This window comes from Somniosus microcephalus, chromosome 21 (assembly GCF_052327205.1).
Source record: "Somniosus microcephalus isolate GS21.2 chromosome 21, FLI_Smic_1.0, whole genome shotgun sequence".
Lineage (NCBI taxonomy): Eukaryota > Metazoa > Chordata > Chondrichthyes > Squaliformes > Somniosidae > Somniosus > Somniosus microcephalus.
This window is the reverse complement of record NC_141007.1, coordinates 10,224,198-10,250,202: the sequence shown is the minus strand read 5'-3', so window position 1 is coordinate 10,250,202 and position 26,005 is coordinate 10,224,198. Positions and strand designations below refer to the sequence as shown.

The following is a 26,005-nucleotide window of genomic DNA, read 5'->3' as shown; positions in this document are numbered from 1 at the left end:
ATCGTTGGCAAGGCCAGCATTTATTGCCCATCCCTAGTTGCCCTTGAGAAGGTGGTGGTGAGCCACCTTCTTGAACCGCTGCAGTCCGTGTGGTGAAGGTACTCCCACAGTGCTCTTAGGGAGGGAGCTCCAGGATTTTGGCCCAGCGACGATGAAGGATCGGCGATATACTTCCAAGCCAGGATGGTGTGTGACTTGGAGGGGAACTTGGAGGTGGTGGTGTCATAGAGTCATAGTCATAGAGTTATACAGCACAGAAAGAGGCCCTTCGGCCCATCGTGTCTGCGCCAGCCATCAAGCCCTATCTATTCTAATCCCATTTTCCAGCACTTGGTCCGTAGCCTTGTATGCTATGGCGTTTCAAGTGCTCATCTAAATGCTTCTTGAATGTTGTGATGGTTCCTGCCTCTACCACCCTTTCAGGAAGTGAGTTCCAGATTCCAACCACCCTCTGGGTGAAAAAGCTTTTCCTCAAATCCCCTCTAAACCTCCTGCCCCTTACCTTGAATCTATGCCCCCTGGTTATTGACCCCTCTACTAAGGGGAAAAGTTCCTTTCTATCTCCCCTATCTATGCCCCTCATAATTTTGTACACCTCAATCAGGTCCCCCCTCAGCCTTCTCTGCTCTAACGAAAACAACCCCAGCCTGTTTAGTCTCTCTTCATAGCTGAAACGCTCCAGCCCAGGTAACACCTTGGTGAATCTCCTCTGCACCCTCTCCAATGCAATCACATCCTTCCTATAGTGTGGCGACCAGAACTGCACACAATATTCCAGCTGTGGCCTAACTAGCATTTTGTACAGCTCCATCATAACCTCCCTGCTCTTATATTCTATGCCTCAGCTAATGAAGGCACGTATCCCATATGCCTTCTTAACCACCATATCTACCTGTCCTGCTGCCTTCAGGGACCTATGTACATGCACACCAAGGTCCCTCTGATCCTCTGTCCTTCCTAGGGTCCTACCATTCATTGTGTATACCCTTGCTTTGTTAGTCCTCCCAAAATGCATCACCTCACACTTTTCAGGGTTAAATTCCATTTGCCACTGTTCTGCCCATCTGATCAACCCGTCTATATCGTCCTGTAGCCTGAGGCTTCCCTCCTCGCTATTTACCACTCCACCAATTTTCGTGTCATCTGCGAACTTACTGATCATACCTCCTACATTCATATCTAAATCACTAATGTACACTATAAACAACAAAGGACCCAGCACCGATCCCTGCGGTACACCACTGGACACTGGCTTCTAGTCAGAAAAGCAACCTTCGAACATCACTCTCTACCTCCTGCCACTAAGCCAATTTTGGATCCAATGTGCCAAATTGCCCTGGATCCCATGAGCTCTTACATTCTTGACCAGTCTCCCATGCAGAACTTTGTCAAAAGCCTTACTGAAGCCCATGTAGACTACATCAACTGCACTACCCTCATCCACACACCTAGTCACCCCTCGAAAAATTCAATCAAATTGGTTAGACATGATCTCCCCCTGACAAAGCCATGCTGACTATCCTTGATTGATCCTTCCCTCTCCAAGTGGAGACTAATTCTGTCCCTCAGAATTTTTTCAATAATTTCCCTACCACTGATGTTAGGCTCACTGGCTTGTAATTCCCTGGTTTATCCCTACTACCCTTCTTGAATAATGGTACTGTACTACGTTAGCTGTCCTCCAGTCCTCTGGCACCTCCCCTGTGGCCAGAGAAGTTCTGAAAATTTGTGTTAGAGCCCCTGCAATCTCCTCCCTTGCCTCACACAGTAGCCTGGGATACATCTCGTCAGGGCCTGGGGATTTATCCACTTTTAAGCCCACTCAAACCGCTAGTACCTCCTCCCTCTCAATACTAATTTGTTCAAGTATATCACAACCCTCCTGTCTGATTTCTATGCCTACATCGTCCTTCTCCATAGTGAACACAGATTCAAAATGTTCATTTAAAACCTCACTTTTAAATCTTCCGGCTCTACACACAGATTGCCACTTTCGTCCCTAATGGGCCTTACTCTTTCCCTTGTTATCCTCTTGCCCTTAATATACTTATAAAACACCTTGGGATTTTCCTTTATTTTGCCTGCCAGTGTTTTTTCATGCCCCCTCTTCGCTCTCCTAATTTCATTTTTAAATACCCCCTGCAATTTCTATACTCCTCTAGGGCTTCCACTATTTTTAGTCCTTTGTATCTGCCAAAAGCCTCCCTTTTTTTCCTAATCCATTCTTGTATATTCCTTGACATCCAGGGTTCCCTGGGCTTGCTGGTCCCACCCTTGACCTTTACAGGAACATGTTGGCGTTGTACTCTCTCTATTTCCTTCTGAATGACTCCCACTGCTTTGATGTGGATTTTCCTACAAGTAGCTGATCCCAGTCCACTTTGGCCAGATCCTGCCTTATCATATCAAAATCGACCTTCCCCCAATTTAGAACCTTAGTCGACCTGGCCCACCTCATTCTCCAGCACCAGATCCAGAAATGCCTCCTTCCTAGTTGGGCCAAGAACATATTGGTCAAGGAAATTCTCCTGAACACATTTCAGGAATTCCTCCCCCTCCTTTCCCTTTACCCCAGCATTATCCCAATCGATATTTGGGTAATTAAAGTCCCCCAATATCACCACTCTATAGCTCTTGCATATCTCTGCGATTTCCCTGCAGATTTGCTCCTCTACCTCCCTCTCACTATTTGGAGGCCTATAGAATACCCTCAATAGCGTGATCATACCCTTTTTGCTCCTCAACTCTAACCAAATGGATTCTGTCCTTGTCCCCTCAAGAACATCCTCCCTTTGCAACACTACAATGTCTTCCTTAATCAGCACTGCCACCCCACCTCCCTTTTTTCCTTCCCTATCTTTGCTGAACACCTTGTACCCTTAAATATTAAGTGCCCAGTCCTCACAGTTTTTAAGCCATGTTTCCGTTATTGCCACAACATCATATGCCACACGGATAATTGTGCTTGTAGCTTACCAACCTTATTCACCACACTTTGCTGTAGCTGGCGACACTTCCCGCACATGTGGTTGTCCAGACCTTGGGAGGTGCCCAGGACTTCCCACGTGGCACAGGATGTGCACTCCACAGGACTGAGCTGCCCTGCCATGCCTCTATTTAATTGACTAAGAACTAACCCAGCAGAAATAAACTTAAAACTTAACAAAAGACACTCCCCAGTTACTCACCAATCAGTTCTTTCCCTCTATTTAGTAGTCTATTAAATAACTTAGCAGAAATAAACTTATAAATTAAAAAAAAATCCACTCACCAGCTACTCACCAATCAGCTCCTTCCCTTGTGCTGACGCCATTATTTTTACTCTGACGTCACTTTTTCAAAAACTGCCTCTGTTGAGTTGCTGCCGCTCGGGACTGCTCCGCTCTCGCTGTGCTCCTTCCGGTGCTGCTCCCGTTCTCGTGCTCTTTATCAGTGTAAATCTCCCTCTACACTGTTCCATCAAACACTCCCAGGACAGGTACAGCATTGGTTAGATACAGAATAAAGATCCCTCTACACTGTCCCATCAAACACTCCCAAGGCAGAGCATCTTAAGGCCCCAGTGAAGCTGTAGGATTCATGCCCTCTTGAACTCTCTCTTAAAAGTTCTTTTCAACTTTCCCTTATGGTACTTGTTGGCTATCGGTCTCGTGCCAGTATTTAAGCTTAGGTGGAGCTTACTATCTGCACTGGGCTGCATTCACAGCAACCCAACAAATGTGTGAGATAAATTTTAAAAGAAAATGCAAATCAGAGGACAAGCATTAATAAAATCAAATCCTGAGTGTAATGCATGGCCTTAGGGACTGATTTGAGAGCAATTAGTTGGAGTTCTTTGTTTACAAATTTATTTTTAATATCTGAGTCCATCTGAAAGGAGGGACCATAAAATCATTTAAATTATCTACAGACGTCAGCACAGCAAATGCCAGCTTGGATTGTTATCAAACCTGCAGGCTCATTTTACACAGCGCGAGGTGGAACTTAAAACTATGCAACTAATCTTTGACCCTAATCATTACTGTTTCTGTAGTCGGTGTGAGTAAAGCTTGTATAAAATATCAGTGAAACACAGCCTGTGTGACAGTTTAGCGGCATCTTTACTGAAAAGCTTGGAGCTTGTGTTTCATATATTTTGGTTCACGTTTTGAAAGCTGCTGATTTTCACCGTGTCAGCTGTGGCTCAGTGCGTAGTCCTCTTGTCTCTGAGTCAGAAGGTTGTGGGTTCAAGTCCCCCTCTAGAGATTTGTAAGCACATAATCCCGGCTGACTCTCCAGTGCAGTGCTGAGGCTCCGCTGCACTGTCGGAGGTGTCATCAATCGGATGAGACGTTAAACCGAGGCTTCGCCTGCTCTCTCAGGTGGATGTGAAAGATCCCCTGGCACTATTGGAAGAGCAGCGGGAGTTCTCCCCGGTGTCCGGGCCAATATTTATCCCTCAACCAATATCACTAAAAAAGATTATCTGGTCATTATCACATTGCTGTTTGTGGGAGCTTGCTGTGCGCAAATTGGCTGCCGCGTTTCCCACATTACAACAGTGACCACACATCAAAAGTATTTAATTGGCTATAAAGTACTTAGGAATGTCCTGAGGTTGTGATGGATGCTAGATAAATGCAAGTCTTTGTTTTGTTGGTTTATAATTGGCCTCGTCTCACCAGAGTGTTCATCAGTCAGCCAATGCGGGGTCTCATTGTTACGATCCCCAGTCATGTAACCAGATATTAGGCTGTAATGGTAAACTCCTGATCATAGGGATGCAGGGTCCATTTACGGGATAGACGCTGAACTCGAGAAAACGCCTGGCGCAGACCCGGAATTTGTAACGTACTGGGATATTGTGTGCCGCGGGCTCCGCACCTCCCTCTACATGGCAATTGGCCAGTGAAGACTTACCACTGATAACACATGTTTATAAACCAGGTCCTGTCTTGTTCCTGACAAACATCTAACAGCACAGAGTCACCATAACGTTGCATTTTAAACAAAGGTTTTAGTCCACAAAAAGCATTTCTTGTCATAATTAAAAGCCCTTTGCGTAACTTTACACATTATCATTAAAGGACTGAAGTTAATCTCTTTAGAATTTGCCATCCAACGTTTACACTTGCCATAGCATACAAGGCTATGGACCAAATGCTGGAAAATGGGATTAGATTAGACAGGACTTGATGGCCGGCGCGGACGCGATGGGCCGAAGGGCCTCTTTCTGTGCTGTATAACTCTATGACTCTATGACTTGTGTTTTGTATTGCAGTTTGTATTGAGACAGTTCACGGAGTGTACACTGCACACGTTTTAAGTCTTTAACCCTCTGCCCTGCTATACAGACATTAATAACCAAGGAGACAAAGGCTGAGCACCCCGCACTTTCAGTGTGAAGGACTCCCCTCTCTCGCTGCCCTAAATTGGCACTGGAGGGGAGAGTTTATTGCCAAGGAAATCGTGGGGTGAGATTGTGCAACCTTTCGCTCTGTGCTCCCGAGACTCGCTGAGGGGTGGGGCGCGGGGGGTGGGGGGGGTCGGGTGGAAGGGTGATGGCTGTGGGTAGGGGGTGAGGGTGGAGGGGTGACGGGCGCAGGGAGGGGGTGAGGGTGGAGGGGTGACAGGTGCAGGGAGGGGGTGATGGTGGAGGGGTGACGGGCGCAGGGAGGGGGTGAGGGTGGAGGGGTGATGGGTGTGGGTAGGTGGGTGAGGGTGGAGGGGTGACAGGCGCAGGGAGGGGGTGAGGATGGAGGGGTGACAGGTGCAGGGAGGGGGTGATGGTGGAGGGATGACGGGTGTGGGTAGGTGGGTGATGGTGGCGGGATGTTGGGTGTGGGTAGGTAGGTGAGGGTGGAGTGATGATGGGTGCGGGTAGGGGGTGAGGGTGTGAAGGGTTAATTACAGTCCTAGCCCTTTTGGGCTACCCCAGATCAGACGTATTCCCCAGACGTTCACCCTCAACTTAAGTTAGAGATAGCCGAATTCCATAAGATGCTTAAATGGGTCTAAAGGTTCAGGCTTTCTCTCCCTAAAGGAAAGGAATGTCTAAAGATGTTACTGTCCTCCGGATAGTACTTTTAATAAGTTGAACTAGACTGTAATCTTCCGGATATTATGAGGGTCCGGAATACCCCCCAGAATTCTGCAACTCCTTACAAAAGAGTGCACAGAATTTGGGTTCGCGAGTTTATACAGAATTACTCTTTGAGACAATTCTAAAAATATATAGTTTTATTTAAGAGCTGATATTCAGTTAACAGCTGTTGAATCAGTCACAACATTAACAATTCAAAATACAGATTGCTTACATTTCTTATTTCAGAGAGATCCTTATTCTCAAATCTTTACTTCATTACATTTCTACATTTCTTACTTATTTCTAAATCTAGAACATCCACCAAAATCAATTCCTTTGGCTTCCCGAGACTCATCATTAAAGACTTACAGAGATGCCTCTGAAGAGTTGAGAAACGCTTTGCCCGTTCAGCGAGTTCTGACTTTCTGTTCAAAAGGTTTTATTTTTATACTCTTTTGGCAGTGGTTTCTTTGATGTTCTCTGCTGATGTCAGCTAATTGTCTTTATTGATACCTCTGTTTGAATGTTTTCTATCTTACTGTCAATTCAACTATTGCATGCATAATTATATCTCTACCTTTAGGTGTTCCAAAAACCATCATAAAAACAATGACAGCTATGGTTTCTGTTTGATGTCATTCTTACAAAATGCTTTCATTCAATTCTTAATATTGGCTTTACTGTTTTTTAGCAGACATTGTGACTCCATGCTGCTCCAAGTTCAATACAAACACAATGCAATTGCTTGGTGTCATCTATTGAAGTTATATCTTCAAAGCCTTGTTGGTATAGTTTTTACTATGTCTATAAATTAAAGACACTTTGACCAGAGTGTTTCATGCATTTCTAGCTATCTCAATTGGTTGCATATTTAATCGTGTTTCCGGTCTTCCAAGTTTAACATAAAACTATTTAACCAGCAGGTGTTTCTTTTACTTTGATGTCATCGTTTCAAAGGCACATGCCTCTTTTAATGTTTGTGTTTCTGTTTTACATGTTAGTTCTTAACACTTTAAACTGGGCATTCTCATTGTGTTTGTTGCAAACCATAGACCTTTCGGAAGCACCAATGGTTTGCTTCAATCTTTCATTGTTTTAGTATATTTAACTAATTCCCATTTCAAAGCTTGTTTACAACTTTGTTAAACAACTGATCTTTATCTCAGGAGCCTGTATTTCTGTTTACAGCCTGTGTCTCCAAGGCTTTCGATTTTTGAACCCAGTGTATCATGTATTAATAATATCAGTATTCTGTTCATATTATGGTGTATCTGTCTGAAATATGGCGTATTCCCTCACAGGTGGAGGGGTGACGGGGCAGGAAGGGGGTGAGGGTGGAGGGGTGACAGGTGCGGGTAGGGGGTGAGGGTGGAGGGGTGATGGGTGTGGGTAGGGGGTGAGGGTGGAGGGGTGATGGGTGTGGGTAGGGGGTGAGGGTGGAGGGATGACGGATGTGAGTAGGGGGTGAGGGTGGAGGGGTGACGGGTGTGGGTAGGGGGTGAGGGTGGAGGGGTGACGGGTGTGGGTAGGGGGTGAGGGTGGAGGGCTGACAGGTGCAGGAAGGGGGTGAGGGTGAAGGGGTGACGGGTGTGGGTAGGGGGTGATGGTGGAGGGGTGACGGGTGTGGGTAGGGAGTGAGGGTGGAGGGGTGACGGGTGTGGGTAGGGGGTGAGGGTGGAGGGGTGACAGGTGTTGGTAGGGGGTGAGGGTGAAGGGGTGACGGGTGTGGGTAGGGGGTGATGGTGGCGGGGTGATGGGTGCGGGAAGGGGGTGAGGGTGGAGTGATGATGGGTGTGGGTAGGGGGTGAGGGTGGAGGGGTGACGGGTGTGGGTAGGGGGTGAGGGTGGAGGGGTGACGGGTGTGGGTAGGGGGTGATGGTGGAGGGGTGGTGGGTGTGGGTAGGGGGTGAGGGTGGAGGGGTGATGGGTGTGGGTAGGGGGTGAGGGTGGAGGGGTGACGGGTGTGGGTAGGGGGTGAGGGTGGAGGGGTGATGGGTGTGGGTAGGGGGTGATGGTGGAGGGGTGACGGGTGTGGGTAGGGGGTGATGGTGGAGGGGTGATGGGTGTGGGTAGGGGGTGATGGTGGAGGGGTGACGGGTGTGGGTAGAGGGTGAGGGTGGAGGGGTGACGGGTGCAGGGAGGGGGTGAGGGTGGAGGGGTGACGGGTGTGGGTAGGGGGTGAGGGTGGAGGGGTGATGGGTGTGGGTAGGGGGTGATGGTGGAGGGGTGACGGGTGTGGGTAGGGGGTGATGGTGGAGGGGGGGAATCACAGTGGATCTGCTGTAACCAGGTAAACAGCGGACCTTCCCAACGCGAGGGACTGGAATCCTTTGTAATCACTCTCGCCAGTCTTCTCCCTCACTCTCCTGACTCCCTTTTCAGGTTGGGCCGCTGAGTTGCCGAGTGCCCTCAGCTCTCTGGTCCAGGGGACCATTCTGCACCTGTCACTCTGGACAGTGAGTATTGACGCGATATTAAACCATGGGGGGAATCAGTGCCAAGCCTCCTCCTGCCCTCACCCAACATTCACACATGCGCACTCGCCAGCAAGGGTTACCAGAGTGTGTTGAGGGGCAGGACCCCCGGCTGATGTCTTTCCCTCCCATACCCACATAAGCTGAGGTCAGTTACACTGCCTCTATCCTGGCCTTGCTTGAGACTGGCCAGCTCAGCAACTGACTGTAGCTTAAAACCCTTGCTCCACTTGGTGCAGTCCCAGTGGGGAGTTGGGAGAGTTGTCTTGGGGAGCTGGTTGATGGAGTTCTGCCTACGAGAAACATGCTACTGACAGGGTTTTGTCAATCTGTTGTGTTGGTGTGGTCAAAGTGTCTTATTTTCCGGTAGGTTTTACTGCGAGCTGAAGCTGATCTTTGCTGAGTCTCTTGTTTCAGTTTTAAGACGTGAGGTAAACTTCCAGGAGGCTGGCGGCTGAGTGCATCCTGTAGAATATTCCCATCGGAAGGCCAACGTTGACTACGGCCGCCCACATTTGAAAACCGTAAAACTGTTCCTCAAGACCGTTAGCAAAATGGGGCCGAGCGCCAAAGGCAGGCATGATCCAGAACTAAGGAAAGAAAAATCAACATTTCAAAACTTCTGTTAACTTCATGGGAAACCAATTCAGTTAAAGGATAACTTTCAAGCTGAGGTCACTGTTCCAACTGCGCTCCGATCCACTGTAACTTGTCCCCTTGTACCACCGCAGCCAGCATTCAAATGATCGATTTCTTGAGGTGGGGGGGGGGGGGGGGAGGTGGGTAGGGAGGGGGCGGGGAGGGGGGTAACTGCGCCCCCTTTAAGGTTTCTTTCCCCTGCTCACGGCCTCAACAACAACAACTTGCATTTATATAGCGCCCTCAATGCAGTAAAGCATCCCAAGGAGCGATTATCAAACACAAACTGACACAGAGCCAAAGAATGGGACATTAGGACAGGTCAAGGAGGTAGATTTTAAGGAGGGTCTTAAAGGAGAGTGAGGTGGAGAGATGGAGAGGTTTCGGGAGGGAACTCCAGAGCTTAGGGTCTTAACGGCTGACGGCACGGCCGCCAGTGGTGGGGTGAAGTGGGAAATGGACACAATGTCAGAATGCAGAGATCTCAGAGGGTTGTAGGACTGGAGGGGATTACAAAGATAGGGAGGAGCGAGGCCATGGATGATGAGAATTTTAAATTTGAGATGTTGGTGCCCTGGGAGCCAATATAGTTCAGCAAATACAGGGGTGATGGGGACTTAACTAGGGTTAAGATGCAGGCAGCAGTGCTTTGGATAAGCTGAAGTTTAAGTAGGGTGGATGATGGGAGACCAGCCAGGGGAGTGTCGGAATAGTCGAGTCTCGAGGTAACAAAGACATGGATCAGGGTTTCAGGAGCAGATGGGCTGAGGTAGGGGTGGAGATGGGCGATGTTACAGAGGTGGAAGTAGGCGATCTTGGTGATGGAGCGACTATGTGGTCAGAAGCTGAGCTCAGGGTCCAATAGGACACCAAGGTTGCGATAGTCTGGTTCAGCTTTAGACAGTGGCTGGGAGGGGGATGGAGTCGGTGCCTAGGGAACAGAGTTTATGGAGGAGAATATAGACAAAGGCTTCAGTCTTCCCAATGCTGCCTGACTTGCTGAGTGTTTCTGGGCTCTTTTGTATCGGAAATATCCTTATTGCTTCTCATGTGTGCATTGTTTGCAGCACATTTCTGGATAAATTTGGGTTAAGAATACTCTTCTGTGAAACTATTTAGGTAAAAACACACCTGCAGTCTCTTTGGATAGACACTTCAGTGTGAGATAATTGGCCCTCACACCACGGTTAATGCCACATAGAATAGTGTCACATCATTGGCAGTGATTCTCTTGCACACATCCTCCATGTGCAGTGGGATGTGGCGGCTGCATCGACGCTCCTTGAGCCCTCTGCTGAGTGGGTCAGATGCCCTTCCAGCGGCAGAGAACAGTTCTCCAATTTCTCAACCCATCTGAATAACCTGGAGGGTCTGGTCAGTTACGTGGATCACTCTGCCCCTCACTCCCCTTACCGGACCTCCAATGTGCCCGTTCCGCAGCTGGGTTGCTGCACTGAGCCGTGTTTATGGCGCGGACGTGTCCATTAAAGGGTTAATGGGTGATCCGGTACCAATGGTGCAAACCTTCTCCGATTGGTTGCTCGGTTGTCAGTTGCAGCACATTGCCGCTCCACACACTCCGGGTAAACATAACTCGGTTAAAAGGAAAAGTTGACCTTTGATTTAATGCACAGTCAGCGCATTAGCGGCAAATTGAAGTGTTTAAAATGATAAAGGGATTCGATAGGTGACATATATAGATAGGGAGTGGGGAGTCCAGAACAAGGGGCCAGAACCTGAATAATAGAGATATGCCGGTCAGGAGTGATGTCAGGAAGCACAAAGGGTAGGTTTCTGTGAAAAGAATCTGGAACTCTCTTCCCCAAAAAGCTGTGAATGCTGGGGGGTCAACTGAAAACTTCAAAACCAAGATCGATGATTTTTGTTGGGTCAGGGTATCGGGGGCTGTGGGGCAAAGGCAGGCAAATGGAGTTGAGGTGCCGATCAGCCATGATCTAATAAAATGGCGGAACAGGCTCGAGGGGCTGAATGACTTCCTCATGTTCCTACAAATTCATGGTGAGAAGGGGGAAGAGGAATCTGAAAAAGGCTAAAAAGGATTGTTCAGGCTAATGTGCTTTGCCATGACCTAAAATCCCACCAGAAACAGATTAACTGCTCTTTTATCTCAGGTGCTGTTTGTTGGACCTTCCTGTGCACAAACTGACGGCCACAGTCGCCTACATAACAGCGACCGCACTTCGAAAAGTAATTCATTGGCCGGACTGTGGATGTGAAAGACTCACGTTCTCAAACTTACAATGACGTTGCACAGGAGTAAAAACGAGGAGATCTCCTTCAGAATCCTTCGCTTCCAGCTGAGGAGAGAGAGTCGATCTCCACGGGGATGGTGTGCACTCTCCAGACTGCTTGGAATAGCCTCTTGACCATTGGCCGTGCTGGTTGGGTTGGAGCGAGTGTGGGAAGGGCTCCTCTGGAAGGGTCGTTCCATGGCCTCCTCCGGGAATCGGTGGGAGATGTTCATATTGGCGTACGCCTCGCTGGTGGAATCCCTGACACTCCAATGGGAATCCCTGACCTCCAGCTGGCTCTCAACTACAAACGGTTGCCTGAACAAACCTTCAGCGATGAAGATATTTTGCAGGATGTGCTGGGCCATCGTCAGCAGGGAGAAGAGAAGGTTCAGGACATTCAACAGCTCGTGGGGTTCGACAGCCACGGTAGCTACAACACTGAAGTACGATATGAGAAACTGACCCAAAGCTGCCCCCAACAGTAGGCCCAGGTCTAGACGCCTGGTAGGGTTTTTGTGATTGCTCTTGCTCCTTTTATCAAACTTGTAGACAATAGAGCCAACCAAGGAACTGATGGACATCAGGGTGAGAGCCGCAATGTTAAAGATGTAATAGGCAGTTAGAGCACGTGTCTTTGTTTCTTCGTCCGTCACTTCAACCTCATAGATAATGAAGATCCCCAGTCCTATTAGGAGCACAGCAACCCCAAGGATTGGGCCCAGGACGGCGCCATGGAAGCGGAATTTGAGCTTGCCACGTTGTCCGTAGTCATCTATCAATCTGCCTACATTCTTCCACATCACGTAACACATTGCAGAGGCAAACAGACTGTACTCGATGTTGAACGGGTACAAGTAGTAATAACCAGTCTGGAAGATGTGGCAGAAATTTGTGGAGCACAGACATCCATCATCCTCGCCAGCTAAAGCACAAAGCAAGACACTGGTTTTAGCAAAGAGTTATTGCTTCACGCTGTAGGCCATCGTCTGAGAACAAGTGCATTGCATTGGCATTGATCCTGCTCAACAACACCTCACTCAACTTCTATATTCGCTCAGGGCTTCGGCAGTGCCAATAACACTGGGGTACAGTACTGGTGGGGACAGGTCTGTCACTGTATAACACCGGGGTACAGTATTGGGGGGCACAAGTCTGTCACTGTATAACACTGGGGTACAGTACTGGTGGGTACATGACTGTCACTGTATAACACTGGGGTACAGTACTGGTGGGTACAGGTCTGTCACTGTATAACACTGGGGTACAGTACTGGTGGGTACAGGTCTGTCACTGTATAACACTGGGTTACTGTACTGGTGGGTACATGACTGTCACTGTATAACACTGGGGTACAGTACTGGTGGGTACAGGTCTGCCACTGTATAACACTGGGGTACAGTACTGGTGGGTACATGACTGTCACTGTATGACACTGGGGTACAGTACTGGTGGGTACAGGCCTGTCACTGTATAACACTGGGGTACAGTACTGGTGGGTACATGACTGTCACTGTATAACACTGGGGTACAGTACTGGTGGGTACAGGTCTGCCACTGTATAACACTGGGGTACAGTACTGGTGGGTACAGGTCTGCCACTGTATAACACTGGGGTATAGTACTGGTGGGTACAGGTCTGTCACTGTATAACACTGGGGTACAGTACTGGTGGGTACATGATTGTCACTGTATAACACTGGGGTACAGTACTGGTGGGTATAGGTCTGTCACTGTATAACACTGGGGTACAGTACTGGTGGGTACAGGTCTGTCACTGTATAACACTGGGGTACAGTACTGGTGGGTATAGGTCTGTCACTGTATAACACTGGGGTACAGTACTGGTGGGTACATGACTGTCACTGTGTAACACTGGGGTATAGTACTGGTGGGTATAGGTCTGTCACTATAACACTGGGTTACAGTACTGGTGGGTACAGGTCTGCCACTGTATAACACTGGGGTATAGTACTGGTGGGTACATGTCTGTCACTGTATAACACTGGGTTACAGTACTGGTGGATACAGGTCTGTCACTGTATAACATTGGGGTACAATACTGGTGGGTACAGGTCTGTCACTGTATAACGGGTACAGTACTGGTGGGTACAGGTCCATCACTGTATAACACTGGGGTACAGTACTGGTGGGCACAGGTTTGTCACTGTATAACACTGGTGTACAGTACTGGTGGGCACAGGTCTGTCACTGTATAACACTGGGCTGCAGTACTGGTGGGCACATGTCTGTCACTGTATAACACTGGGGTACAGTACTGGTGGGGACAGGTCTGTCACTGTATAACACTGGGGTACAGTACTGGTGGGTATAGGTCTGTCACTGTATAACACTGGGGTACAATAGGTCTGTCACTATAACACTGGGGTACAGTACTGGTGGGTACATGCCTGTCACTAACACTGGGGTACAATACTGGTGGATAAAGGTCTGTCACTGTATAACATTGGGGTACAGTACAGGTGGGTACAGGTCTGTCACTGTATAACACTGGGGTGCAGTACTGGTGGGTACAGGTCCGTCACTGTATAAAACTGGGGTACAATACTGGTGGGTCCAGGTCTGCCACTGTATATCAATGGGGTACATTACTGGTGGGTCCAGGTCTGTCACTGTATAACAATGGGGTACATTACTGGGGGGTACAGGTCTGTCACTGTATAACACTGGGGTACAGTACTGGTGGGGACAGGTCTGTCACTGTATAACACTGGGGTACCGTACTGGTGGGTACAGGTCTGTCACTGTATAACACTGGGGTACAGTACTGGTGGGTACAGGTCCGTCACTATATAACACTGGAGTACAGTACTGGTGGTTACAGGTCTGTCACTGTATAACACTGGGGTACAGTACTGATGGGTACAGGTCCGTCACTATATAACACTGGGGTACAGTACTGGTGGGTACAGGTCTGTCACTAATACTGGGGTAGAGTACTGGTGGGGACAGGTCTGTTACTGTATAACACTGGGGTACAGTACTGATGGGTACAGGTCTGTCACTGTATAACACTGGGATAAAGTACTGGTGGGTACATGACTGTCACTGTATAACACTGGCGTACAGTACTGGTGGGTACAGGTCTGTCACTGTATAACACTGGGGTACAGTACTGGTGGGCACAGGTTTGTCTACTCATTGGAGTTCAGAAGAATGAGAGGCGATCTTATTGAAACATATAAGATTGTGAAGGGGTTGGATCGGGTGGATGTGGGGAAGATGTTCCCGATGATGGGTGAAACTAGAACTAGGGGGCATAGTCTTAGAATAAGGGGCTGCTCTTTCAAAACTGAGATGAGGAGGAACTGCTTCACTCAGAGGGTGGTAGGTCCATGGAATATGCTGCCCCAAAAAGCTGTAGAAGCTACATCATTACATAAATTTAAAACAGAAATAGACAGTTTCCTAGAAGTAAAGGGAATTAAGGGTTAAGGGGAGCGGGCAGCAATTTGGACATGAGTCTAGGTTCGGATCGGTCACGGCCCTGTGGGTAGCGGAGCAGGCCCAGGGGCCGTGTAGCCTGATCCTGCTCCTATTTCGGGTGTCTAATTCTGTTAGATTCAGGAGATGCTTCTGTGATAGTGGATTGGCGGTTAGGATCAGATCAGCCATGATCTTATTGAATGGCGGAGCAGGCTCGAGGGGCTGATTGGTCTACTTCTGCTCCTATTTCTTATGTTCTTATGTTCTTATGTTGTCACTGTATAACACTGGGCTACAGTACTGGTGGGCACATGTCTGTCACTGTATAACACTAGGGAACAGTACTGGTGGGGACAGGTCTGTCACTGTATAACACTGGGGTACAGTACTGGTGGGTGCAGGTCTGTCACTGTATAAGACTGGGGTACAATACTGTTGGGTACAGGTCTGTCACTGTATAACAATGGGGTACATTACTGGTCGGTCCAGGTCTGTCACTGTATAACAATGGGGTACATTACTGGGGGGTACAGGTCTGTCAATATATAACACTGGGGTACAGCACTGGTGGGGAGAGGTCTGTCACTGTATAATACTGGGGTACCGTACTGGTGGGTACAGGTCTGTCACTATATAACACTGGGGTACAGTAGTGGTGGGTACATGTCTGTCACTGTATAACACTGGGGTACAGTACTGGTGGATACAGGTCTGTCACTAACACTGGGGTACAGTACTGGTGGGTACATGTCTGTCACTGTATAACACTGGGGTACAGTACTGGTGGATACAGGTCTGTCACTAACACTGGGGTACAGTACTGGTGGGTATAGGTCTGTCACTGTATAACACTGGGGTACAGTACAGGTGGGTACAGGTCTGTCACTGTATAACACTGGGGTACAGTACTCGTGGGTACAGGTCTGTCACTGTATAACACTGGGGTACAGTACTGGTGGGTACATGTCTGTCACTGTATAACACTGGGGTACAGTACTGGTGGATACAGGTCTGTCACTAACACTGGGGTACAGTACTGGTGGGTATAGGTCTGTCACTGTATAACACTGGGGTACAGTACAGGTGGGTACAGGTCTGTCACTGTATAACACTGGGGTACAGTACTCGTGGGTACAGGTCTGTCACTGTATAAAACTGGGTTACAACACTGGTAGGTCAAGGTCTGTCACTGTATAATACTGGGGTACAGTACTGGTGGGTACAGGTCTGTCACTGTATAAAACTGGGTACAATACTCGTGTGTCGAGGTCTGTCACTGTATAACACTGGGGTACAGTACTGGTGGGTACAGGTCTGTCACTGTATAACACTGGGGTGCAGTACTGGTGGGTATAACTCTGTCACTGTATAACACTGGGTTACAGTACTGGTGTACAATACTGGCAGTTACAAGTCTGTCACTATAACACTGGTGTACAGTACTGGTGTGTACATGTCTGTCACTAACACTGGGGTACAGTACAGGTGGGTACATGTCTGTCACTAACACTGGGGTACAGTACAGGTGGGTACAGGTCTGTCACTGTATAACACTCTTCCATTTGTCTAGAACGCCGCCCATCAAATGTCAAAGAGCCCATGATACCTCACCGTATCCCAGACAGGCCCTGGCAGGTCGTCAGCTGCAAGCAAGTGCATGCAAAACGTGTACAGAGACAGCAACACCAAAAGAGATACTATGACAGGTCAGCTAGACTACTGCCGCCGCTGCACAATGGAGAATCCGTCAGAATCCAGGAGCATGACTACTGGAAGCCAGCAGTCGTCATCCAGCCAGCTGACACTGAGCGATCGTATCACGTCCGCACCCCAGAAGGACAGGTGTACCGCCGCAATCACAGGCACCTCCTGAACACCAAGGAACAACACCGTCATTCCGACGAGAGGATCAGTTCAACAGAGTGTGATGAACAGAGCAATACACAAAACACATCATACTTACCTGAACCTAAACCTGAACCTGATTTGTTGACCGATTCAGGAGCATGCTCAGTTCCATACCACACAAGGTCGGTACGAGAGGTCAAGCCTAGAGTTATCCTTGACTTGTGAACTGTCAAAGGGTGTAGGCGGATCGCTGCCCTAAAATAACTGTACATCGTTATTGAAACGTTGAGATGTTTTCAATGCTAGTTAAATGTTGAGTTTACTTATATGTTGATGCTACTGAGAACATTATGTAGAAGAAAGGTTCAAAAGTAATGCACAACATTTTTCTTTTAAAAGAAAGGGGATGTAACATTTGCATATTGATTTATCATTGGCCCGCAGGCATCTGTAAGGAATACCTATTACATTCACATGTGATCACATGCTGAGTTGTCATTGGCTTGCAGGCATCTGTAAGGACTGCTATTGTTTAGAAGACCCAGGGGGCCCTAACTCCATCTTGCCCACACGGTGCTGTATGTATGTTTGAGTTCACAGACCTGATGCTTCATTAAAATAGTTTAAACTGTAATACTCTGTTGTCCTGCAATTTATTATTTTTGTACAAAGTGTGCAAAACAAGACAACAGTACTGGTGGGTACAGGTCCGTCACTATATAACACTGGGGTACAGTACTGGTGGGTACAGGCCCGTCACTATATAACACTGGGGTGCAGTACTGGTGGGTACAGGCCTGTCGCTGTATAACACTGGGGTACAGTACGGGTGGGTACAGGTCTGTCACTGTATAACACTGGGCACAGTACTGGTCTGTCAATGGTGGGTAGATGACTTTGAGGGGCTGATTTAATAGCTGCCTACACCAAATAATGTTTAATTGTGGTGTTGGTGCCGGGCGTTAATTGAGTTTACTGAGAATACTGAGCGGGCATCAGTTCAGATACAATACGGATCCACATGAATATTTACATTCAATGAATTCAGCTGAAGCCTCTGAGTCGTGCTGATAACACCAAATGACGTCAGCTCTCCCAATGTTCTCAATAAACGGATTGATACAGCACTCGTGCGACAGGTAGTTTGATTGTATTTAATTGTGACATGAGTGCGGCTCCTCTGCCCCATGTTGTCTCCTTTCCTTTCTAGTCAGCATTGACTTCCGTCCGGGTCAGCTGGTCCAGTCAGCCTCTGGTGCCTCCTGCTCCGTTCTCCATGTGTGACCATAATGAGTCAAGAGGGGGGTGGTGGGGGGCCGCTTCACTGCTGAGCCCCACCCGATTCCCCACCCAAAAATGGTGAGGAACCAAGGGTCTAATGAGGGTGAGGATTTTAACATAATTAATATAAGTGGAGAAAAAGTACTAGAGAAACTAATGGGACTAAAAGCTGACAAATCCCCAGGACCTGACAGCCTACATCCTAGGGTTCTAAAAGAGGTGGCTGAAGAGATAGTGGATGCATTGGTTTTGATCTTCCAAAATTCCCTAGATTCTAGAATGGTCCCAGCAGATTGGAAGGTTGCAAATCTAACACCGCTATTCAAGAAAGGAGGGAGAGAAAAAACAGAGAACTTCAGGCCAGTTAGCCTGACATCAGTCATCAGGAAAATGCTGGAATCCATTGTTAAGGAAATGGTCACTTAGAAAATCATAACATGATTAGGCCGAGTCAACATGGTTTTATGAAAGGGAAATCGTGTTTGACAAATTTATTAGCATTTTTTTGAGGATGTAACTAGCAGGGTAGATAAAGGGGAACCAGTGGATGTAGTATATTTGGATTTCCAAAAGGCATTCGATAAGGTGCCACATAAAAGATAATTACACAAGATTAGGGCTCATGGGGTTGGGGGTAATATAGTAGCATGGATAGAGGATTGGTTAACGGAGAGAAAACAGAGAGTAGGGATAAACGGATCTTTTTCAGGTTGGCAGGCTGTAACTAGTGGGGTGCCGCAAGGATCAGTGTTGGGGCCTCAACTATTTACAATCTATATTAATGACATGGATGAAGGGACCGAGTGTAATGTATCCAAGTTTGCTGATGATACAAAGCTAGGTGGGACAGTAAGCTGTGAGGAGAACACAGAGAGTCTGCAAAGGGATATAGATAGACTGAGTGAGTGGGCAGTAAGGTGACAGATGGAGTATAATGTAGGAAAATGTGAGGTTATTCACTTTGGCAGGAAGAATAGAAAAACAGAATCTTTTTTAAATGGTCGAGAAACTTTCAAATGTTGGTGTTCAGAGAGATTTGGGTGTCCTTGTGCAAGAAACACAGAAAGCTAGCATGCAGGTGCAGCAAGCTATAAGGAAGGCAAATTGCATGTTGGCCTTTATTGCAAGGGGGTTGGCGTATAAGAGTAAGGAAGTCTTGCTACAATTGTACAGGGCCTTGGTGAGACCACACCTGGAGTACTGTGCACAGTTTTGGTCTCCTTATCTAAGGAAGGATATACTTGCCTTGGAGGTGGTGCAACGAAGGTTCACTAGATTGATTCCTGGGATGAGAGGGCTGTCCTATGATGAGAGATTGTGTAGACTGGGCCGATACTCTCTGGAGTTTAGAAGAATGAGAGGTGATCTCATTGAAACATAGAAGATTCTGAGGGGTATTGACAGGGTAGATGCCGAGAGGTTGTTTCCCCTGGCCGGAGTGTCTAGAACTAGGGGGCATAGTCTCAGGGTAAGGGGTTTAAGACAGAGAGGAGGAGGAATTTCTTCACTCCGAGGGTTGTGAATCTTTGGAATTCTCTGCCTCAGAGAGCTGTGAATGCTGAGTCTTTGAGTATATTCAAGGCTGAGATAGTTAGATTTTTGGACTCTAGGGGAATCAAGGGTTATGGAGATCGGGCGGGAAAGTGAAGTTGAGGTCGATGATCAGCCATGATCTTATTGAATGGCGGAGCAGGCTTCAGGGGCCGTATGGCCTACTCCTGCTCTTATTTTTTATGTTCTTATGATTCGGTACCTGCCCTGGGAGTGTTTGATGGGACAGTGTAGAGGGAGGTTTACTCTGTATCTAACCCGTGCTGTACCTGCCCCAGGAGTGTTTAATGGGACAGTGTAGAGGGAGGTTTACTCTGTATCTAACCCGTGCTGTACCTGCCCCAGGAGTGTTTAATGGGACAGTGTAGAGGGAGCTTTACTCTGTATCTAACCTGTGCTGTACCTGCCCTGGGAGTGTTTGATGGTCAGTGTAGAGGGAGGTTTACTCTGTATCTAACCCGTGCTATACCTGCCCTGGGAGTGTTTGATGGGACAGTGTAGAGGGAGCTTTACTCGGTATCTATCCCGTGCTGTACATGCCCTGGGAGTGTTAGATGGTGTGTTTGGGTGCCTGAAATGGAACGTGCTTCATTCATAGAAACATAGAAACATAGAAGATAGGAGCAGGAGTAGGCCATTCGGCCCTTCGAGCCTGCTCCGCCATTCAATGAGATCATGGCTGATCATCCAAATTCAGTACACTGTCCCTGCCTTCTCCCCATATCCCTTGATCCCTTTAGCCTTAAGAAATATATCCAACTCTTTCTTGAATATATTTAATGAACTGGCCTCCACTGCCCTCTGTGGCAGAGAATTCCACAGGTTCACCACTCTCTGGGTGAAGAAATTCCTCCTCATTTCAGTCCTAAATGGCTTACCCCTTATCCTTAGACTATGACCCCTGGTTCTGGACTCCCCGGCCATCAGAAACATCCTTCCTGCATCTAGTCTGTCCAGGCCTGACAAAATTTTTATAGGTTTCGATGAGATCCCCTCTCAATCTTGTAAACTCCAGTGAGTATAAGCCCAATGGACACAATCTCTCCTCATATGTCATTCCTGCCATCCCAGGTATCAGCCTGGTGAATCTTCGCTGCACTCCTTCCATGGCAAGATCGTCCTTCCTCAGGTAAGGCGACCAAAACTGCACACAATACTCAAGGTGTGGTCTCACCAAAGCCCTGTACAACTGTAGCAAGACATCCTTGTTCCTGTACTCGAACCCTCTTGCTACGAAGGCCAACATACCATTTGCCTTCTTAGCCGCCTGCTGCACCTGCATGCTTACCTTCAGCGACTGGTGCACAAGAACACCCAGGTCTCTTTGCACTTCCCCTTCTCCCAATCTATTGCCATTCAAATAATAATCTGCCTTCCTGTTTTTGCCACCAAAGTGGATAACCTCACATTTATCCACATTATAGTGCATTTGCCATGTTTCTGCCCAATCACCCAACCTGTCCAAATCGTACTGGAGTTTCACGACATCCTCCTCACAGCATACCCTCCCACCCAGCTTTGTGTCATCTGCAAATTTGGAGATATTACATCCAATTCCCTCGTCCAGATCAATAATATATATTGTGAACAGCTGGGGTCCTTGGACCGATCCCTGCGGCACCCCACTAGTCACTGCCTGCCACTCGGAAAACGACCAGTTTATTCCAACTCTTTGCTTTCTGTCCGCCAACCAGTTCTCTATCCAAGTCAATACCTTGCCCCCAATCCCATGTGCCTTAATTTTGCACGCTAATCTCTTATGCGGGACCTTATCGAAAGCCTTCTGAAAGTCCAAATACACCACATCCACTGGTTCTCCCTTATCTATTTTACCAGTTACATCTTCAAAAAATTCCAGTAGATCAGTCAAGCATGATTTACTATTTGTAAATCCATGTTGACTTCATCCGATCCTGTCACTGCTTTCCAAGTGCTCTGCTATTACATCTTTTATAATGGACTCTAGCATTTTCCCCACTACCGATGTCAGGCTTACCGGTCTATAATTCCCCGCTTTTTCTCTACCACCTTTTTTGAATAGTGGGGTAACATTAGCTACCCTCCAATCCATGGGTACTGTTCCAGAGTCTATCGAGTTCTGGAAGATGACCAGCAATGCATCTACTATTTCTAGGGCCACTTCCTTAAGTACCCTGGTGTAGTGTATGTACCTTTAAGAGAGAACTACTTTTACAGCTCCTGTATACTGTAGTACCGGCAGTGACCACACCTGTATATAAGCCTTGAGCATGCCTCTGTACCCCCAGTCTTGAGACTACCCTACTCCAGTAAACACCTGTTGATTGTTAAGTTACAGCATCCGTGTAGTTATTGAAAAACATCATACTCTCAGAATCACGGATCTAACAGTGGCGACGAGTGTCGATTCGAATCTACCTGCAACTCTGCATTTCCCTTCGAGGATTCGCTCCGGGAGGGCGGTGGAAGAAAGTCGAGGCCAGAAGCACGGGCGTCGACCACGAGCAACCGCCCAGTCATCCGGCAGAGAGTGAACATCGCAGGGGAGGCTGTGGAGAGCCGGGCTTGGTTCCCCAGCCACGACGATCAGCAACAGACTGACGACAGGTACAGCGCAGACCCTTCCCAGACAGTGGCGGCTGGAGCCGACCGATGTCAGAGAAAAAGCCGAGCAGCGTCAATGGGGTAAGATAGAGGGTGAAGCGCACAGGGCACAGCCGGGGGTTGAAAACCGAGCGGCGTTGAGGAAAAACAAAACGGAGAGAGAGAGGGTAAAGCAACAGCCGGGTTCAGGACCGAGTGGCGGAAATGGGAAAGGCGCACAGAAAAAAAAAAACGCGCAGAGCACAGCCAGGGCTCAAGGGCTGAACAGTGTCCGCGGGGAGAAGAAGGAAGAGCGCAGGAGACGCCATTTTTAGAAGCCGCAGCGGAGAAGAAGGGCGAGCGCGGGAAGAAAGGAAAGCGCGGGAGACGCCATTTTGTGCCAGCGGAGAAGAAGGGAAAGCGCGGGAGACGCCATTTTTGACAGTTAAATCACACCCAGGGATGCCGAAGAGTGGCAGTATCTCTACGTTCGACAATGAAGTCGAAGATTGGGCGACATATGTGGAACGTATGGAGGTGTACTGCAGGGTGAATGAAGTGCCAGATGCTAGGAAAGCACTGGTTTTGTTAAATTCCATGGGTGCAAAAACTTATCGGTTACTGCGAAACCTAATAACCCCAGAGAAGCCTGTGAATAAGAATTTCGAAAGCATAGTAGAAATCCTGCAGGACCACTTAAATCCCACACCGCTGCTGATAGCAAAACGATTTAAGTTCCATACAAGGAACCAACACAAAGACGAAAGCAATGCTGAGTACTTAACGGAACTGCGCAAGCTGTCGAAACACTGCCAGTTTGGAGCGGGACTAGCAGATACGTTAAGGGACAAGTTTGTGTGTGGGCTTCAAAGTGAAGGAACCCAGAAACGGCTTCTATCAGAAAAGGATCTTACGCTGGACAAGGCTTTCAGTATGGCAGTATAACACGAAGCAGCCGCAAGGGGCGCTGCAGAGATACAACGGAGACCGCAAGAATATGGCACCAATGAAATGTCCTATGGAACAGTGAAGTGTTATCGCTGCGGCAGAACAACACACGACCAGAAGGATTGTTGGTTCAAGGACCAAGTGTGCAGACAGTGTGGAAAAGCAGGACACATAGCAAGAGTCTGCAGGTCTGGGAAGAAAACCAACAGCAAGAAATCTCCACAGGAGAAGTACAAAAAGGTACACAAGGTGATGGACAGTAGTTCAGACGAACAGAAAAGTGACACAGACTCCGGAAGCAAGGAGCTGGGTTGTCTGAAACTACATAAGGTAACCAAAATGGAGGATCACCAGACTACATGGGTTACACTTAAGATAGACGGAGTCCAAGTGAAAATGGAATTGGACACAGGATCAGCCCTAACAGTCATAAACCAAAGGGACTACAAGCGGCTATTTTCACATATACCCTTGAAAGCTACAGAGATTGTCTTGAAGACGTACACAGGGCAAAAAGTCTACCCCAAAGGAAAAATAAGGGTGAAAGTGATATACAAAGGCCAGGAAATACCTAAAATGGACTTATATGCATTGCCAGATGGAGGACCACCACTGCTAGGACGTGAATGGATCCGGAAGATACAATTTGATTGGCATTCGATACAGGCACTGAAGGTTGAGGCCAAAAAGGATGACGACGTCACACCTGGACGACTATCAAAAATGCTAACTGACGCAAAAGAAGTGTTCCAGGAGGGACTCGGAACACTAAAAGGCATAACAGCAACGATTAAAATAGAGGAAAATGCAAGTCCAAAGTTTCTTAAGGCCAGACCAGTGCCTTATGCGATCAGACCAGCCGTCGAAGCAGAGCTGGAAGGGTTGGAACGTTCAGGAGTACTGTCCAAAGTAGACTGGAGCGAGTGGGCTACACCCATCGTTCCTGTAATGAAGAGGTCGTTGAGTAATACGCCTGGGGAACCAAAGAAGGTCCGCATCTGTGGGGATTTTAAGGTGACAGTGAACCCAATCCTTCACACGGTACAATATCCGTTTCCACGAATTGAGGATATTTTCACCTCGCTATCTGGAGGTAAATGCTTCACCAAAATTGATCTAGCCCAGGCGTACTTGCAAATGGAGGTAGAAGAAGCCTCGAAACAATACCTCATGATCAACACTCATAAAGGTCTCTATCAATACAACCGGCTGGTGTTCGGGGTAGCATCGGCTCCGGCTATTTGGCAAAGGGCGATGGATCAAGTCCTGCAAGGGAATCCAGGGACCCAGTGTTATTTGGACGACATCCTGGTCATGGGCAAAAATGACAGTGATCACCTCGCCAACTTGGAGAAGGTGCTCACCAGATTAAAGGAATATGGGCTACGAGCTAATCGCCACAAGTGTGAGTTTTTCCAGAAGCAGATCTCGTATTGTGGCCACGTCATCGATGAAGAGGGGTTACATAAGTCCCCTGAAAAGATTGAGGCAGTAGTCAAGGCTCCAGCACCGGAAAATGTGTCACAACTGAGGTCGTTCCTCGGGCTGGTAAACTACTACCATAAGTTCTTACCAAATTTGTCCACGGTATTACACCCACTGAACACCCTACTGCAAATAGGGGTACCATGGAAGTGGAATGACGAACGTAGATGAGCTTTCCAGAAGTGCAAAGAATTGATCACATCAAAAGAGGTGTTGGCCCATTTCAACCCAGCACTACCAATTCGTTTGGCATGTGATGCATCACCCTATGGTATTGGAGCGGTGCTGTCGCACAAATTCCCAGACGGGTTGGAGAGGCCAGTAGCCTTTGCGCCTCGGTCACTAACCTCAGCCGAGCGCAACTACGCCCAGATTGACAGGGAAGCCCTCAGCCTAGTATGGGGAGTAAAAAAATTCAACCACTATCTGCATGGGCAGAAGTTCACCTTGCTGACTGACCACCAACCACTTGTCTCCATCTTTAATCCTAAGAAGGGCGTTCCAGTGATGACTGCACAACGGTTACAAAGATGGTCCCTGTTTCTAGGGGCGAATCAATATGAAATAGAATATAAAGGCACGAAACAGCATGGAAACGCTGATGGGCTATCACGCCTGCCACTGCCTACTGTGGAGGAAGCACCATCAGTGGACCCTATCGAGATATTTTATTCGTCAATAATTGAACGATTGCCAGTAACGAACGCGGATATAGAGAAGGAGACCCGCAATGATCCGACGCTGTCTCGGGTATATGATTTGACGGTGAGGGGATGGCCAACACATGGCGACTCACTGTTGCCAGCATTCTCGACAAGAAGAGAACAGCTGTCAGTATGCCAGGGGACAGTGATGTGTGGATCCAGAGTGGTGATTCCACCCAAGTTAAGGGAGAGAGTGCTAAATGAGCTTCATGAAGATCAACTGGGGGGAGTGAAAATGAAAAGCCTTGCTAGGGCTTATGTGTGGTGGCCGGGAATCGATCAACAAATCGAAGACCTAACCAAGAGCTGCTCAGGATGCCAGAAGGTCCAAAATGCACCACCACATGCCCCTCTACACCCATGGGAGTGGCCCTCCTCTCCATGGCAATGGGTGCGGCCCTCCTCTCCATGGCAATGGGTGCATATTGATTTCGCTGGTCCATTCATGGACTCAATGTTCTTAATAGCAGTGGATGCTCATTCGAAATGGCCTGAGGTGATAAAAATGTCCTCAACCACTACAGATTGCAGTCCTACGGACCATATTTGCCAGGAATGGCTTGCCAGAGCAGATTTGCTCTGATAATGGATCACAGTTTGTGTCCGAAGAGTTTCGAAAATTTATGAGAAGGAATGGGGTAAGGCATTACACATCCGCCCCGTATCATCCAGCCACAAATGGGTTGGCTGAGAGGTTTGTACAAACCTTTAAGAAGGCGATAAAGGCCATGTGCGACGATGAAATTCCAC

General features: G+C 47.9%; 1 protein-coding gene across 1 annotated transcript in view; it reads right to left on the bottom strand.

Moving 5' to 3' along the window:
* Positions 1 to 8,840: 8,840 nt before the first annotated feature.
* The window catches only part of otop2 (otopetrin 2), a 39,257-nt gene continuing 22,092 nt past the window's right edge, over positions 8,841 to 26,005 (bottom strand). The window contains exons 5-6 of the mRNA XM_085964083.1: positions 11,438 to 12,354; positions 8,841 to 9,128 (exon numbers count right to left, since the gene is read on the bottom strand). Of these exons, the coding sequence (XP_085820209.1) occupies positions 8,958 to 9,128; positions 11,438 to 12,354 (1,088 nt within the window). The 3' untranslated portion in view covers positions 8,841 to 8,957. The remainder of the gene's footprint in view (positions 9,129 to 11,437; positions 12,355 to 26,005) is intronic.